This window comes from Lonchura striata, chromosome 9 (assembly GCF_046129695.1).
Source record: "Lonchura striata isolate bLonStr1 chromosome 9, bLonStr1.mat, whole genome shotgun sequence".
NCBI classification, from domain to species: Eukaryota; Metazoa; Chordata; class Aves; order Passeriformes; family Estrildidae; genus Lonchura; species Lonchura striata.
Window position 1 is genome coordinate 5,602,819 of NC_134611.1, and position 17,653 is coordinate 5,620,471.

At 54.7% G+C, this 17,653-nt stretch overlaps 1 protein-coding gene across 1 annotated transcript; it reads right to left on the reverse strand.

Moving 5' to 3' along the window:
* Window positions 1-1,461: 1,461 nt before the first annotated feature.
* AK4 (adenylate kinase 4) lies at window positions 1,462-16,804 on the reverse strand. Its single transcript, XM_021535607.2, has 5 exons — window positions 16,614-16,804; window positions 7,973-8,092; window positions 5,973-6,145; window positions 4,617-4,735; window positions 1,462-3,950 (listed from the first exon to the last, which is right to left on the reverse strand). The coding sequence occupies exons 1-5, from the start codon at window positions 16,756-16,758 to the stop codon at window positions 3,836-3,838; spliced, it is 672 nt and encodes a 223-aa protein (XP_021391282.1). The 5' UTR covers window positions 16,759-16,804; the 3' UTR covers window positions 1,462-3,835.
* Window positions 16,805-17,653: the final 849 nt, after the last annotated feature.

Here is a 17,653-nt window from a genome sequence, read left to right on the forward strand (position 1 = left end):
TGGTTTTTTGTTTTTGGTTTTTGGTTTTTTTGGGGAGGGTTGGGGTTTTTTTGCAGTTTTTGGTGTTTTGGGGGTTTCTTTGGTTTTTTCTTTGTTTTTTGGGGTTTTTTTTGTTTGTTTGTTTTGGGGTTTTTTTGGTTTTTTTCCCCCTTGATGATTTTTTTTCCCCCTGGAGAATGCTGAATGCCGCTGGGTGGACTCAGCAGGGCCTGTGACTTGTCCAAGCTTTGCAACCCCGGGAGTGGGGCTGATCCAGGCACACCTGGGGCACTTCCACGGCTACCAGGCAGACAAACACTTCAGTGATGCTGAAAACAAATATTTGGAATCATGGAATCATTTGGGCTGGAAAAGTCCTCTATGACCACCGAGCCCAGCCATGCCCAGCACTGCCACGGCCACCACTGTCTGCCCCATGTCCACAGGGATTTTAAATCCCTCCAGGGGCTGGGACTCATCCACCCAGGGCTGGCCAACCCTTTCCATGAAGAATTCTTCCCAAATCTCCAAGCTGAGCCTCCGCGGGTGCCATTTGAGGCCGTTTCCTTCTGCTGAGGTCGGGCTGTAGGGTGGGGCCGTGTCCCCTGCGCCCTCCCAGCTCCCCCGGTGGCACTCGGGGAAAGCCAAGCCTTTGATCCCAGCTGGATTTTGGCTCGCATTCCTCTGCTTTTTTGACCTCCCACCTTTTGTTTTCAGGCTCAATTCATATTCCAGCTTACGCTGATGTTTTTCCTCCTCGGATTTCTGTGCCCGCACATCCCTGCTCCGCCTCCGGATTGTCACGACCCTGAATCGCGACATTGCCGCTGCGGGCTGGGGCTCTCCCCCACCTCCCCGGCCGCAGATTCCCTGCTTATCACCTTGTTTTCCCAGTCTCCCATCATTCCCGAGGCTCTGCTCGCTCCGAACAGGGAGCTGTTATTCGGGAATGACAGCAACAAGCGAACTGGTGGCACTGGGAGGAGGCGGTGCCGCTCCGGGAGCGCAGTTCCCAATTCCCACTTGCCAATTCCCAATTTCCAGCACTCGTGATGGATTACCCGGGGCACAGGACACGGCCAGAGCCTCGCTGCGCTAATGCTCCCCGGGATTTTTAGCAGGGAGAAGTTAAAAAGGAAATTTAAACCACTTTATGCGCGGGGGGGTGGATTGAGGTGGGCTTTGAGGACCCTCCCAACCCAAACCAGGCTGGGATTCTGGAATTCTGAGATTCTGAGCAAATGGCTACATCCAAACTGCCTTGTTAACCAATATTTTGGATTATATAAGATAAAGGACCCAAAGAGCTGCACTGTGCCCAAACCCAAAGCCTGAGGGGTTTCCCACCTTCAGGAAAGGATGCTCTGATTCCTCTTCTTCCTCTCTCCTCCTCCTCCTCAGCTCCCACAAAGGAATTCCAGATCAACACTGCCCTGCTGCCTTGGCAGGGCAAAACCCACACAGACTCTGCCAGCGCAGGAATCAGCAGGAGAAAAATCTTTATTTACATCTCGAGAGCAGTAACACAGCTGCAGCGATTCACCGGGAAGAAAACTCCGGGAAGAAAACTCCGGGAAGAAAACTCGGCGTGACATTCCAGGGGGGAGAGGCTCCTCCCTCCACACAGTATCTCGGGTCAGTACAAAATTGCTGTGGCTTTACAAAAGGTTTGGGGTTCACAGTAAAATACCAAAGGGGAGCACGGCAGGGGCACAGCGAGGGACAAATAATTCCCTGCTGGAATTTGGTCTCGGAAAATGCAACAGGTCTGGTAGAAAATCCCATCCCGAGGGCTGGAGGCATGCACAGCCACGGGATTTCCACACCTATTCGAGGCTCAAAGCCTGCAAAAGGCATCTGCAGACCTGTCTCCTGTGCTGGCTGCATGGAATTCTCTCTTCAGGAGGAATTTTGCAGCAGGGAAGGACAGGACACAAGGAGAGGAGAAGGCAAAGCAGGGATCAGCCCCTCTGCCTGGCACTCAGCTGTTTTTATAGCCTAAAAAATAAACCCTAAAACCTCCTCCCCTCCTGCCCAAAGCTGTTCCAAAGAAAGCAGCACGCGGGTTTTGGCTGGTTCTGGATTTGTGTCTAAAACCAGCCCAGACCTTCATCCCAAGGTTGAGGGAAAATCCCAAATCTTTCTGAAATAGGCTTTCATTGCCAGCTGGGAGATTTGCAGCTCCCAGCACGAGGGCGTGGAAAGGCCTCCCGGGACAGCAGTGAGACCTGACAATCCCTTTGTTCCCACCGGGCAAATTCCCACCTGGAGCAGGGTGGGAGCACTTTGGCCTCTCCCCAGGCAGGGCTGAGCAGGGGGAATGTGGGCAGTGATCCCACTCTGGCTCCACTGGGGACAGCACCGGGATGAAACAAATTTTAGGGGATCCTTGGTCAGCACAAGGGATGAATAAACCCAGGCAGGAGCTGAAGTTTCACGCCAGGAAAAAAAATCCCTAAAAAAATCTGGTCACTCCCCTTTCCCTGCTGTGGGCCTCAGGGAAAATAAAGGAAAAATAAACCCAGGGACATCCAGCAGCAGAGAGGTGCTCTGATTAATCCAAGAGGTGCCAGCAGTGCCAGGTTCCTGCCCTCCTGTGAGCCCCACTGGCAGGAGCAGAATTCCCTGCAGATCCAGCAGCTCCATGCACAATTCCAAAAAGGTGATGCTAAAATTCAGCACTTTTTTTTTCTTTGTTTGTTTTAAACCTTTACAAATACACATCTTGCTTTAATTTTTTTTTTTTCTTAAATATAGTTTATAAAATAAGGCAACTCGAGGAGACCAGAATTGTCCCCATTGCTCGGGTACTGCATCCTACAAAAAGAGGGTGACAGCACTTCCAGTTGAGAAAAGCCCAGCCCCAACACAATCCAAGGATGCTGTAAATTGTGGGAAAACACCTGGCATGGCCCTGGGTGCATCCCAAGGTAGGAAAGAGCTTTGGGATTTCATGGGGGGGAGTCACTTTGCTGGGGGATGCAGCAAGAGCAGCTGAAGGGACCCCCTGGCCAGGGGACCTTGGGGACAAAGGCAGCACAGAAGATGGAATGAGCTGATTTCTTCCCAAAACTGAAGCACACGTGGAGATAAATCTTTGGGAGAAACTCTTAGGACATTGCTATCTTGTAGTATTGAAAGCTAGAAACCAGGAAAGCACAAAGGAGTGCAACTCATCCCCAGCCCAGGTCCTGCTGAGTGTCACAGCATTCCATAAAAACCTGTACAGCAGCTTTTTCCAACAGGGAATTCAGCTCTCCCCATGGAAGGAGGACAAGGGAGAGGTTCAGCTCCAAGGTTTTGCCTCTTTTACGTGCAGTCGTGCTGGAAATGTGATGCTCACCTCTCAGCTTTGTAGTACACACGTTTTCCACGTTGCTCCCAAAATTCCCACTGGGCTAAGTGTTGCTTTCTAGAGCTTTATTTCTCTGAGAAATACATTTAATAGAAAATAATTTATAGAGAAAAAAACCCTCAGCCTGGAGTCCTCAGCAGAAAATGGTCCTGTGGAGCAACAGGATAGCACATGTGGGCTCAGCCAGGGATTGGGGCTGGAAGAGGGATGGCAAGGACACCATGGCAAAGCTGTGTAAACCTGGAATGACCAATGCCCTGGTCAGCATCACCAGTCCGGGATGGACCACAGGCAGGAAAACTCCCAAAAAGAGCCCCAAAAGAGGGGAAAAACCCCCTAATTCCAGCAGACTTGACCTTCTAAACAAAGATCTGATCCTGGCTGTGACTGGCACCCACCAATGTCACCCAGTCATGATCACCCAAGCCCAGCACAGCCCTGGCACTGCACTGGGAACCAAATCCAGGATGGAATGAAATCCTGGTGCTTGGCACGAGCTGGTTAGTGCTCCTCCTCTGGGAGGACAGGGGGGATCCTGCTGGACAGCAGGGTGTACACGTAGGGCCAGATCTTGTTGGTCTCTGTGCCAGAGAAGGAGTGAAGGATGCCCCTGCTCCTGGAAAAGAAGGTGGGAGAAGTCAGGAGCCCATCCCAACCAAGGCAGCTTGGACAGGGGTAGTGGAGGTGTCCCTGCCCATGGCAGGGCATGGAATGGGATGGGCTTTAAGGTCCCTCCCAACCCAAACCATTTTGGGATTCTGTAATTCTCCCCCTTCCCCTGCAAGGGAAACTTTGGCCCCTCATGTGCTTAAAAACACTCCTGGACTTCTACTCCCTTTGAGCAGCAGATTTACCACCCTACAGCAATCCCAATTCCAATTCCCAATTCCCAAACTGGCTAGGGAAGAGCAGCCCCACAAGGGGAACAAGCCCTGGAACCCTCCTGTGCTCCCAGCAGATCCATCTGAGCTCCCTTCTCCTGCCCTCTTGCCAACCTCCCTGTGCTTCACCCAAACCCCTCGGGGTCCTGGATGGATTTTTTCATGGCATGTCCCACTGTAGATCTAAGCCAAAATACCCCTCCCATGTGATGATGCCAGCAGGACCGACAGGAGCTGGGAATTTCTCTGGATCACCCTCCTTCCTCCAGGGGAGGCCCCGTCCAGGCTCAGGGCTTGGCCCCAAAAATCTGCCAGGGCTCTTTGGGATGTGGGCACGGGACCAAGAGCCCTGGTGCCTGTTCTGACAGCCCTGCTGTGGTTTCTGCTCGTGCCCAACTCACTTGTAGAGCTCCATCACGGGCTTGGCAGCATCTTTGTACTTCCTGAGGCGCGCGGCCACGGCCTCGGGCCGGTCGTCCTCGCGCTGCACCAGCGGCTCTCCCGTCAGGTCATCCACACCCTGAGGGACACCGAGCACACGGGGACATCACCCACCCATCCCCACCCTGCAGCTGCCAAATGCCTTGGCCTGCTGATGCCTCAGGTTTTAAATTTCTATTTTCACATTCTGAGCTGCTTCAGTGTGTAACTCTGAGCTTCACACCAGGGGATGCTGAGCTCTCTGCACAGAGCAGAGACAAAACAATTCCTGCTCCAGCTGGGCACCAAGGACAAATGATCCAAACCTCAGCCCAGGAGCACAAACAGCGTGGGCTGGAGAGAGAAAAACAAGCAGGGTGGGACTGATGGGCTGGAGCTGGAATGGGACAATGAACTCCAAGGTGCCAATGGAGCAGAACTGATCCCAGGGAGAGCCCCGGGAGCGCTCGTGCATTTTGGGACCATTTTGGGTCATTTGGGTGCAGCCCTGGCTGGGCTCTGGTGCTGCCCAAGGTGGATCCATGGAGGAGATGCTTTGGATAAATCCCTGCTTTATTCTGGGACTCTGCCCAGCCTCTGCTCCAGGGCAGCCTGCACAAGGCATCACTGCCTGCATAAATCCCTCTTTCCTCAGGAAAGTTTAGCACTGTTCCTCAGGAAAATTCAGCACAATCCCTCAGAACAATTCCTCAGAAGGTTTAGCACAATCCCTCAGGAAAATTCAGCACAATCCCTCAGAACATTTTGCACAATTCCTCAGTAAATTTTGGCACAATCCCTCAGGAAAGTTTAGCACAATCCCTCAGGAAAGTTTAGCACAATTTCTCAGGAAAGTGTAGCACAATCCCTCAGGAAAGTTTAGCACAATTCTTCAGGAAAGTTCAGCACAATTCCTCAGAACATTTAGCGCAATTGCTCAGTAAATTTTAGCAGAATTCCTCAGTAAATTTTAGCACAATCCCTCAGGAAAGCGTAGTACAATCCCTCAGGAAAGTTCAGCACAATTCCTCAGTAAATTTTAGCACAATTCCTCAGGAAAGTTCAGCAGAATTCCTCAGTAAATTTTAGCACAATTCCTCAGGAAAGTTCAGCAGAATTCCTCAGTAACTTTTAGCACCATCCCTCAGAACATTCAGCGCCATCCCTCACGGCGCTCAGCTGTTCCACCCAGGATCACCCCTGGAGCTCCCTCAGGATCCCAGCTCCTGCGGAGAGCAGAAACCTCTCCCAGAAACCTCTCCCAGAAACCTCTCCCAGAAACCTCTCCCAGAAACCTCTCCCAGCTTTCCCTCCTGTGGGCGGCTCGGGGCTCCTACCTGCGTGTGGGGCGGGTTGAAGTCCATGTTGTAGACGCGGCCGCTGGCGGGGTGCACCCAGCGGGCGCTCAGCCGGTCCTTCAGCGTCTCGAAGGGGATGTTCAGGCTGATCACCAGGTCCAGCTGGCAGATCCCATCCAGAGCCTCGGCCTGCCCCAGCGTCCGAGGGAAGCCTGGGCGGCAGGAGCGGGGTGAGAGGCTGGAGAGCGTGAGGATGGAGCCCGGGCCCAGCCCCAGGCCGTGTGAAAGGCAGACATGGCTCCGAGAAGAAACAGCTCCTGCAGCAGCAGCAGCTCCCGAAATGTGAGAGCCGGGGCTCGGGCTGGTGCCTGCTGGCCCTGCTCGGGGCTGGGTGCGGGCAGGAGGACACAGGCCATGGCAGGACGGGGATGAGTGCTGGAATGACCAGGGGAAAGGTGAAGGGAGCAGAGCGCCGTGCACAGACAAACTGCTGGTTGAGGTGGAGGGCATCGAGGAGACTGCAGTGACACGGTCCTGTCCTCCTTGGGACAGCCAGGGAGCAGCTGGAGCAGAGAACTCCAGAATCCCAGATGGTTTGGGTAGGAAGGGACTTTAAAGACCAGAAGGGAGCCCACGAGAAAGATGGAGGGAGATCCTTCACAAGGGATGGAGGGACAGGACACAGGGAATGGTTCCCACTGCCAGAAGGCAAGGATGGATGGGATATTGGGAATTAGGAATTCCTTGGGAGGGTGGGCAGGCCCTGGCACAAGCAGCTGTGGCTGTCACATTCCTGGAAGTGTCCAAAGCCAGGTGGGAGCAGCCTGGGATAATGGGAGGTGTCCCTGCCTGTGGAAGGTGTCCCTGCCCATGGCAGGGGTGGCACTGGGTGACCTTTAAGGTTTCACCCAATCCAAACCACTCTGAGATCCTTTGATTCTCCTTCCAGCCATGGCCAGGGACCCCAGGCCGTGCCTGTTTGCCCTCAGCATCTCCCATCCCTCCACCTCAGGTGGCTTCTGGGCTGCGATCGAGGAGCTGCTTCACACACACACACACACACACACACACACACACACACACACACGTGAAGGAGGGAAGAAGTTTTTCCTGGTCTGTCTCCAGCCCTGCCCTGCTTGTGGAACACCCAGCTCCTCTCCCTGCCCTTCCCTTTCCCGGCCACAAGCCAAGGGCTCAGACGGACACGAGCCCAGCGGGAAACGTCCCCGCCAGCAGCTCAGCTCCTGCCTCTCCTCCTGTCAGAACTCCAAATGTCTCTCAGACATTTTTAGAGGTTCCAGGCCCAGGTCAGAAGCATTTTCGACCCTGGCAGGCAGCTGGACACAGCTGTGATTTTGAGTTTGAGCCATGGGATGAGTTACCAACTTTGGAGGTGGAACAAGCAGTCACACAAGGCTAGATAGTGTAGTAAAAGTAGTTACAAAACAGAGGGGAAATTTTTTTAGTATTGTACAGGGGGGTTTTAGCACCTGTCCAGGGGGGGTTTTACTTTGTACATGGGGGTCAGTGTTCTAAGATGGAGGAAAGTGGGCTGATCCTGTTCTTCCTCCTTCTTCTTCCTCACCTCCATGTCCTTGGTGATGTTGGCACTCACAGATTGGTTTAGAGTAGAAAAGCACCTTGTAACATAGGTAGTGGGTATTGGGGGAAAATCATAAACATGTAACATGTAATATATAAAAGATAGCAGCAGCCCTGGGTGGGGAGAGAGAAGAAGACAGCAGGCAGAGAGGATGTCAGGGTGTGTGTGTGCCTCTGCCTGGGCTGTGAGCAAACCACAGCAGCCTGAGAAGAAAATCTTTTAGATAACTCACAATAAACTGCCTTGGGACCAAACAACAAGGGCCTGTGGAGTTTTTCTTTGGAATCACGGGTTGGAGAAGGAATTTCACCACCACACGAGACCCCAGAGCAAGCCTGGGGTTCCCACGTGCTCCCACCTCCAGCTCCTGGATTTTCTCTCTCCTGGGGAACAGAGGAACATCCCAAAGGGGCTGGGATTTGCCCTCTGGACTCACCATCGAGCAGCCAGTGCTGCTCCCGCCGCTTCTCCAGCTCGGCCACCATCAGGCGCGTGATGACGTGGTCAGGCACCAGGAGACCTCTCTCCAGGTACTGCTGGGCCAAGGCTCCAGCTTCTGCTCCAGACAAGGAAGAAAAATAGATGAAAAAAATAAAAAAATAAAATCACGACGTTTCCACTTGAAAAATATCGCTCCCCCTCAAATTCTGCCTGGCCTCCTCCGTCTGGGAGATTTTTGGCAGTGTTGCTCTGCTCGTGATGGAAAGGCCACAGAGGCATTTTGGGGTGGAGGAGTGGGAATTCCTGAGATACCCGAGAGCAGGAACATGCTGGGCGCCAGCCAGACCCTCAGCTGATGGAGAGAGAAGCTCTGGACATGCTCCTTTGGCTCAGGAGATGGCTCCCATGTGGGTAAGGACTGCCCCAAACACCTGAGCTTGCTTCCCATCCCCAGGGCTGAAAGATTTCACAGTCTCCACTTAAGATAAGCTCTGATAAGAAAATGATTCCCGGGATCACATCCCTGAGAACATAATTGTGGGAATTGTGAGGTGAGTGCACATTCCTGGGCTCCTGCCTGGCTCTCCCACAGCCCTCAGCTTCAGCTGCTTCTGGAAGCTGGAGAGGGACTGGGGACAAGGCAGGGAGGGACAGGACAAGGGAATAGATTTAAGCTGGAAAAGGGGGATTTAAATGGGATATTGGGAAGGAATTCCTGGCTGGGAAGGTGGGCAGGGGCTGGGATGGAATTCCCAGAGCAGCTGTGGCTGCCCCTGGATCCCTGGCAGTGCCCAAGGCCAGGCTGGGCAGGGCTGGGACAGTGGGAGGTGTCCTGTCCATGGCAGGAGGTAGAACTGGATGAGCTTTAAGGTCCTTTCCAACCCAACCTATTTCATGATGGATGTTTGCTGTGATTTTCTTTCAGCCCCTCAGAAACACAAAGAAGACATTTGGAAAATGGAAATATTCTTGGTCCCTGTGTGGGCCAAGCTGCCCCAGGAGAGCTCCAGCCCCTTTCCTCTTGGACTCCATGGACATCTCTTCTGCTGTCTTCTCACAGCAGCTGAAACAGCATTTGTCACCAGAAATGAACAATTCCCTGATCTATTTTTTGCACCCTTTCTGGTGAGGACAGCATATTCCAGCCCTCTCCAAGTGTGAGTCCTCTCCAAAAAAAAACCCCAGATCCTGCACTGGAGGCAGGGGAAATACAGGCTGGAGAGCAGGAAAAAGTTCTTTACAGAAAGGTGATAAAGTTCTGCAATGGCTGCCCGGGGAGGTGGGGGAGTCCCCATCCCTGGGTGTGTTTAAAAAGCCTGGATGTGGCACTGGGTGCCAGGGGCTGGCTGAGGTGTTGGGGCTGGGTTGGACTCCATGATCTTGGAGGTCTCTTCCAACCCAGGGATCCTGTGAATTCTGTGATTCTCTGAATTCTGTGAATTCTGTGATTCTGTGAATTCTCTGTTTCTGTGAATTCTGTGATTCTGTGAATTCCGTGATTCTGTGAATTCTGTGATTCTGTGAATTCTGATTCTGTGATTCTGTGATTCTCTGAATTCTCTGATTCTGTGAATTCTGTGATTCTGTGAATTCTGTGATTCTGTGATCCTCTGAATTCTGTGATTCTGTGAATTCTGATTCTGTGATTCTGTGATTCTGTGAATTCTATGATTCTGTGAATTCTCTGATTCTCTGAATTCTGTGATTCTGTGAATTCTCTGATTCTGTGATTCTGTGAATTCTGTGAACACATCCCCTGGGAGCGTGGGGATGGCGCCTGCCTGGGCAGGTGGTGCTCCCAGACCAGCCAGGCTCCCAGGTTTAACCCAGAATCCCAAGAATCTGCCTGGAAAATGCTCCGATTTTTCCCTGCTGTGTGTCCCAGAGGTCCAGCCTCCTCCTCCTTGGAGCAGGGCCAGAAGTGCAGGATGCTGGAATGCAGCATCCAAGCTGCCTGGGAGCTGACTCAGGGCTGAGTCACCGAGATCTCATCCCACTGCCTCGGATCCAGGCAGGAATTCCAGCTGGCAGCCAGCAGAAAACACCTTTTCTCAATGACAGCTTCTTTGTCACTGCCCAGACGTCACCACATTCCTGCCTGGGGAAGCCAAGGACACGGGCATGGAAAAACCATCCTGTGGACTGTGCAAGCAGCACGGAGCCCTGAGGCCATCAGCATCATAAAACCAAGGGTTTGGGGATTTTTTAATATTTATTGACGTGGTCTGTGCACTGCCAGAGGCTCCCAGGGAATGAGCTCGCTGCAGGGCTGGGCTGCTCCAGGGAGGAGCTGGGAGCTGCTGGGCAAGGTCTGGGTGTCACCCCAGGAGGGATGGACATCCAGGGGACCCGAGGAGGGATGGACATCCAGGGGACCAGGAGGGATGGACATCCAGGGGACCTGGAGGGATGGACATCCAGGGGACCAGGAGGGATGGACATCCAGGGGACCTGGAGGGATGGACATCCAGGGGATCAGGAGGGATGGACATCCAGGGGACCAGGAGGGATGGACATCCAGGGGATCAGGAGGGATGGACATCCAGGGGACCTGGAGGGATGGACATCCAGGGGACCAAGAGGGATGGACATCCAGGGGATCAGGAGGGATGGACATCCAGGGGACCTGGAGGGATGGACATCCAGGGGACCTGGAGGGATGGACATCCAGGGGACCAAGAGGGATGGACATCCAGGGGACTTGGAGGGATGGACATCCAGGGGATCAGGAGGGATGGACATCCAGGGGACTTGGAGGGATGGACATCCAGGGGACCAGGAGGGATGGACATCCAGAGGACTTGAGGAGGGATGGACATCCAGGGACCTGGAGGGATGGACATCCAGGGGACCAGGAGCTGTCACACCAGATTTGGCTGTTACCCAAGGAAGGATAGACATTCAAGGGACCAGGAGCTGCCACACCAGATTTGGCTGTCACCTGAGCAGGGATGGCCATCCCACAAGGTCCAGTAGTCACCCCAAGGAGAGATGGCCATCCCAGGAGCTGGAAGAGGCCACACGAGGTCTGGCTGTCACCCTGAGCAGGGATGGCCATGCCAGGAGCTGCCACACGAGGTCTGGCTGTCATTCCAGGGAGATACAGCCCTCCCAGGAGCTGGGAGAGGCCACACACAGTCTGGCTGTCACCTGAGGACAGATGGCCATCCCAGGGAGCAGCTGTGGCTCAGCAGGGCTGCTGGAGCCGGGCCTGGAGCTGCAAACAGCCCGGGGCTGGGAGCAGAGTGTGGGAACACAGCAGAGCCCCCAGCCCCGCTGCCCCGAGGCTGCGGCGTTCCCACGGCCCGGGACAGAGGGACAGCTCTGCCATGGACAATCCCTCTGCTCCCCTGTCCCCTCCCTGTGGGAATTCAGCTCCTGGAGCTTCTCCCTGCTCCAAAGCACTGCCACATCTCCTCTCTCCAAGGAGGAGCAGCCGTGGATTTGCAGGAAGGACCCGCAGTGTGGGAATCCAGGGAATCCCCCTGGCTGCCCTGGGACCCTGGCAGGGCTCAGGAACCCCCCTGGACAGAGCCCCCAGAGACACTGGCTGTGATCTCTGTCCATGGAAGAGAGTTTTCAATCTTACAGGATGAATTACCAGCTCTGAGTGTTTGATATAAGCAATAATTAAGTGTGGCATGGGTGCAAAAGTAAAATTTTAGGATTCTAGATGAGGGGTCCAAAGGGGACAAGCTGGAGGAAATTGGGTGTGCCTTGTCCTTTTTCTCCTTCTTCATGCCCTCCATGTCTCACTGTGGTGTTGGCATTTTTCTGTTGGTTCAGGCTGGGGACACACTGTCCAACGTAGGTGACAGATATTGGCACGTTCTTGTAAATGCAGCCCAGGGAGTTTCTGGTATTGAATGTTTGTCACATCCCACTGAGGGCAGAGCCCCACACGCTGCCCTGCAGGACAGAGCTGGGCAGGGCAGCAGAACATGTGAGAGATAAACAGAATAAACAACCTGGAAACCAGCACAGACCAATTATGGCTTCTGCTTTGGCAACAAAGCAAAAACAGAGACTTTCTACAATTTTGGGATCACCAATAGCACAGATTCCGACACCGCAGGGCTCTCAGACCCCAGGATGTGCTCGGAGCATCCTCCCAACCTCCCAGCCCCTGGCGTTTCTTCCAGGCAGTTTAAACTCCACATTTCCCATTGATTATCCCCTTCCCAGCCCCCAGCCCCAGGGAAAAGCTCCATCCCAAAGGGGAGCAGGGTCTGGGGGCTCCTTCCCGAGCAGGGAGGGAGATCCTGGTCCCCCCTCGAGGAGCTGGGCTCAGCCTGGAACACCCAAGTGTCGCTGTGGCTGGCTCACAGAGGGGTGCAGGCTTTACTCTGCACTTACTCCAGGTAGCAAAGGGCTTTTTGGTGTGCTCAGCTCCAACCCAGCCCTGCAACTCCTGCTTTAATCCCATTTATCTGATGACCTGGGTTTAATCTGCCCTGGAACTCAGGGGGCTCCCAGCTCCTTGTGGCTCCCCCACACAACCTCGAGCTGTCCCCAAGGGACCATTGATGACAATGAGAGGTTCTCTTTTTGGGATTATTGAAAGGGAAGGCAGTTAAGTTGTAGTGGTTATATTTTTAAATTATTTTATTTTGAGATTTTCAAGTAATTTCTAAGAATTTGAGGGTTTTTTTTGACGAATGATAAATAGTGGAGAATTTTAGGGATTGTTTGTTGGTTTGATGTGGTTTTTTTATATTTTTCGTATTTTTTAAGGTATTTAGGGTTTTTTAGGGGTTATTTATTTAGATGGGATTGTTTGGTTCTGAAGTTAGTTTTAGAGCGGTGAGTGTATTTGTGGTTTTTATTAAAAATTTGTTTTTATCTTTACTTTCAATTGGGATAATAAGGTTGAGGTGTTTTTAATTGTAATGGGGTTTTTTAATAATGAAAGGATGCATCGTTGCTGGGGTTTTTTTAAGGTTTTTTAATTGTAGATTAAATTTTTAATTTTTAAATTGTAGATAACAAATCCTAGATTTGTTTTGTAGGTATAGAGTGTTGTTTCTTATGTTTGTAAGGGTATTTAAGGGATGTGATGTTTGTAAGGTATTTGTAAGGGATGTGTCCCATCCCTGGGGGACATGTTCCATTCCAAGGGACGTGTCCTAGCCCCAAGGCCACCAGGGCCCTGCAGGACAGGCTGGAGGAGAAGCTGTTCCCAAACACAGCCCTGGGCAGCCTCCAGAGCCTGCAGCACAACCCTGGATTTTCATCCAAAACCTTTCCCAGGAGTTTTTTTTTTCCTGTTATTGAGGCTACAGCAACACAAGCTGGAGCTGGCAGAGAGGAGGAGCCCTGGGGGTGAATAGGGCACCAATGCACCACCACAGTGAAACCACAGCAGATGTCAGCCCACTTTTGGGACCTTTTTCCTGACACCCACCCTGGCCTCAGCACCAGGAGGGCATTTTAGGGAGCAGGAGCCTGATGTGACCCCAAATTCAGAATTGCTGCGTGGACAGCGGGGTCGGAAAGGTGCCCGTGCCCAGCTGGGGCTGGGCTCTGTCTGCAGGCAGCACTGACAGAACAGAGCACACAGCCTCGAGCTGTGCCAAGGGAAATACAGGCTGGAGAGCAGGAAAAAGTTCTTTACAGAAAGGTGATAAAGTTCTGCAGTGGCTGCCCGGGGAGGTGGGGGAGTCCCCATCCCTGGGTGTGTTTAAAAAGCCTGGATGTGGCACTGGGTGCCAGGGGCTGGCTGAGGTGCTGGGGCTGGGTTGGACTCGATGGGCTTGGAGGTCTCTTCCAACCCAGGATCCTGTGAATTCTGTGATTCTGTGAATTTTGTGATCCTGTGAATTCTATGATTCTCTGAATTTTGTGATCCTGTGATCCTGTGATCCTGTGATCCTGTGAATTCTGTGAATTCTGTGATTCTGTGAATTTTGTGATTCTGTGATTCTGTGAATTCTGTGAGTTCTGTGATCCTGTGAATTCTGTGATCCTGTGAATTCTGTGATTCTGTGATCCTGTGAATTCTGTGAATTCTGTAATCCTATGAATCCTGTTATCCTGTGAATTCTGTGAATTCTGTAATCCTGTGAATCTTTTTATCCTGTGAATTCTGTGAATCCTGTGAATTCTGTCTGGAGGGCAGCAGCCAGGACTGGGAGAGATCCCTGTAGTCAGAGCACAGGGATAGAGCAAGGACTGGCTGCATCCCTGGGCTCAGCTTTGGCCACCAACCAAGCCAGTGTGGCCAGCAAAGGCCACAGTGCAGGGGAAAGGCATGGGAAAGGTGCACAGCCCACATCCCCCAGGGAATTTTGTTTTGTGCATGCTTTGGTGGATGCTCACAAAGGAAACCTGTCACAAGGAGGGGACAGGAGCCACTTCTGGCTCCAAGAGAGCACCTGACAGGGAGCAGTGGGGCAGACACAAGACCCACAGACCCTCAGCCAGAGCCAGGACGAGCAATCCAGTTGTCTGGCAAACAAACTGCAGAGTCCTGCTAAGACCTGGGGGTGCTGCCAACAGCAGAGACAACCACCTGGGCTCCGGGGCAAGAGCTGGCCAAAAAACATGGCTCACCACCCTCCAGCAGCCCTGCCTGGCACCAGAACACAGCCTGTAGGTTTTCCAAGGTGTTGGAAAGGCCTTTCCCTACAGCAGAGCAGCCACTTGTTAACAGGCACTAATTAGGAGACACGCGGCTGGGGGCGGATGTGCCTGGGGTTGCTGGAGCACAACTCAAAGCCCTTCAGCAGCAGCAGCCGTGCATTCAGCTGCTTCCCCTGCCCCAAAAGTGAGTCTTTGTTCCCTGAGGCCACCGCTAGCAGCTCCAGCAGTGGCCTGCAATGCTGTCCATGCTGGGAACTCAGCCTTCCTCCAGCAGCAGGAGCCCCCCATGCCCCTGAGCCCGACCCCTCAGCTGTGGCCACTTCGTGCCTGGCAGTGGCCAGCAGGAAAATCCCTGGAGCACTGGCACATCAGGCCAGGATCCCTGTAAAAGCACGGGAAGCAGAGTTGCCTTGGGGATGATGGGTCTGTAATGAGTCTGTTGGTTCTGCAGAGCCGGTGACGCAGCCCATAAACTTGGGAAGAGGAGCTGCTTCCACCTCGTTTCCCCCAGAGCACAGTCATGTAACAGCTTGTCCAAAGCAAATAGCAAAAAAAAAACCAAAAAAAACCACCAAAAACCAAAAAAACCCAAATAACTGGAGCTCACTGAGAGCTGTTACAGAGGCTGAGTCAAAGGTGGGACCCAAATGTCACGCCAGATGAACCAAACCACGGCTGGTTTCCTTCTGAGTAATTTTCCCTGCCTTTCTCCTTGTTGTTTCCTTCTGAATGTACCCAAACACCTTCAGCTAGCTCTTCCTGCTTCTCCGTGTCCCCAGAGGAGCTCTGTGGCAAGAGCACGGACTGAAAAGCGAATTTTGGGACAGTCAGTGGTTCAGAGCTTGGCTGTGGCAGCTCCTGGCTGGGCACTGTGCTGCCCCTCTCCACACGCTGCACCTCTGCTTGATTTTCAGCCCAGCTTTCTGTCCTTCGGCCAAAGCTCTCATCAAGACTTTCCAAATTTTCAGCCTCCCTCTAAAGAAAACATTATTGTCCTTTTTATTTACAAAAGGAAATCTGGGTGTTTTCACATGAGTGACCAGCGCAGAGCTGTATGCAACGCCCTTGTCGGACCACGCACCTCTCCAAAATTTTACCTTCTCTAATTTTCCTCCCTGTTCTTGCCATCCTTCTAAAATAGAAATCCCTTCTAATTCCTCTCGGCTTGTTTTTTGCATCGACGCCGTTTCACCGTTCCCCTGCCCGGTGAGTCAGCTTCCCCCGCGGGTCGGTCTTTCACACATTAGCGGAGGAGAGAAGGAAGTGTTGGGAAAAGAAACGCGCCGGGATTGCCCAATCCTGCCGAGCTGGGGCTGCCGAGCCTCGCCTGGACCCCGAGCCCCTCGCCGGCCGGGGGACGCAGGCACGGCGCATCCCAGCTCCCGGGGCTTCGGGTTTGGATGTCGGGCACGGGGGAGGCAGCAGTGCCCTGCCTGGGGGCTGCCAGCCCTAAAAACCGGCTTTCCGGGGGTGACTGTGCGAGGTGGGTGCTGACACCCATCTCCTGCCGCTCCCCGCTCCTGGGACCCGGCCAGAGCAGCCGGTGACCCGCGGGGATATTCCCGGCAGGTTTTTTTCCTCTCTGGAGAAATGCTCGTTGCCAATCCATCCCCGCCGCCGTGGGAATGCCGCAGCATTCCAGCCATCTGCCATCCATCCCCGGCCAGCCCCTGGGGCAGGATGGAGTTACCGGGGACAGCCCCGAGCCCCCGGACAGCGATAAAACCGTGGCACATCCACGGCACCCCGCGGCTTCAGATCCCGTTTTTCCCTGAGCTCCGGCGGGAGCGAGCGGGCGATGAACGAGCTGTGCCAAATCCACGGCAAGAAAACAACCTGTGGTGCGCCCGCCGCGGAGCCGGATCCCCATCCCTCCCCAGCTCCATCCGCATCCCCACGCTGCGCTCATCCCCACCCCGTCCCGGCGCTGCCCCGCCGGAGGGGCGCGGGCAGGGACCCCCCGCTCCCGGCGCCGCTCCCGGTGCCGCTCCCGGTGCCGCTCCCGGTGCCGCTCCCGGTGCCGGTGCCGACGGGGCGGCCCCGCGGGCACTCACCGCCGCCGCCGCCGAGGCTCTCCCGCAGGAACTGCCCGCTGGAGAGGTGCTGGAGCCCGAAGCTGCGGGCGATCCTCTCGCACACCGTGCCCTTGCCCGAGCCGGGGGGGCCGAGCACCACGGCCCGCAGCAGCTTGGAGGCCATGGCCGGCTGCCGGCGCCGGAGCGCTGCGGGGCGGGACGCGCGTCAGCCGCGCCGGCCGCGCTCCCCCCGCACCGCCCGGACACATCAGCGGGGCGGGGGGACCCCGCGGCCGCTCCCCCGCCCGCCCGCCCGCCCCCTCGGGCCGCGGCACCCTGGGATTTGTAGTCCCGGAGCCGCCCGCGCATCCCCCGGCCCGACGGGGCCCCCGCGGCTCCGGCACATCCCGGCCCGGGGCATCCCGGCTCCCCGGGCCGCGCCGCCCATGGAAGCGGCTCCCGGGCACGTCCCGCACGCCCGGCACGGCCGGTGCCGGCTGGGAGCCGGGGGGACCCGCGGGCACCGCCGGCACCGGGGCGGGCACCGGCTGCGGCCGTGGGCGTGCGAGCTGTGGGTGCACGGCTGGAATGGCACAGCCCGGGAGGTACAACCTAAACAGCTGGAATAGTACAGCCCCGGGAGGTACAACCTAAACAGCTGGAATAGCACAGCCCCGGGAGGTACAACCTAAACAGCTGGAATATCACAGCCCGGGAGGTACAACCTGTGTGTGCACAGCTGGAAAAGCACAGCCTGGGGGGGTACAACCTAAACAGCTGGAATAGCACAGCCCCGGGAAGTACAACCTGTGGATGGCACTCTCACACATACACATACACACACACTCACACACACACACACACACACTCACACACACACACACACACACTCACACACACACACAGCCCGCCGTGCCCAGGGGCTGCTCAGCGCTGGTGACACCGCAGGGGTGTCCGTGTCACTGTGTGTGTCCGTGTCACTGTGTGTGTCCGTGTCACTCGCTGTGTGCCTGTGTGTGGCTCCGTGGGTGTCGCTCCTTGTGCATGCGTGTGTCACTCCGTGTGTGCGGGTCCCTTCC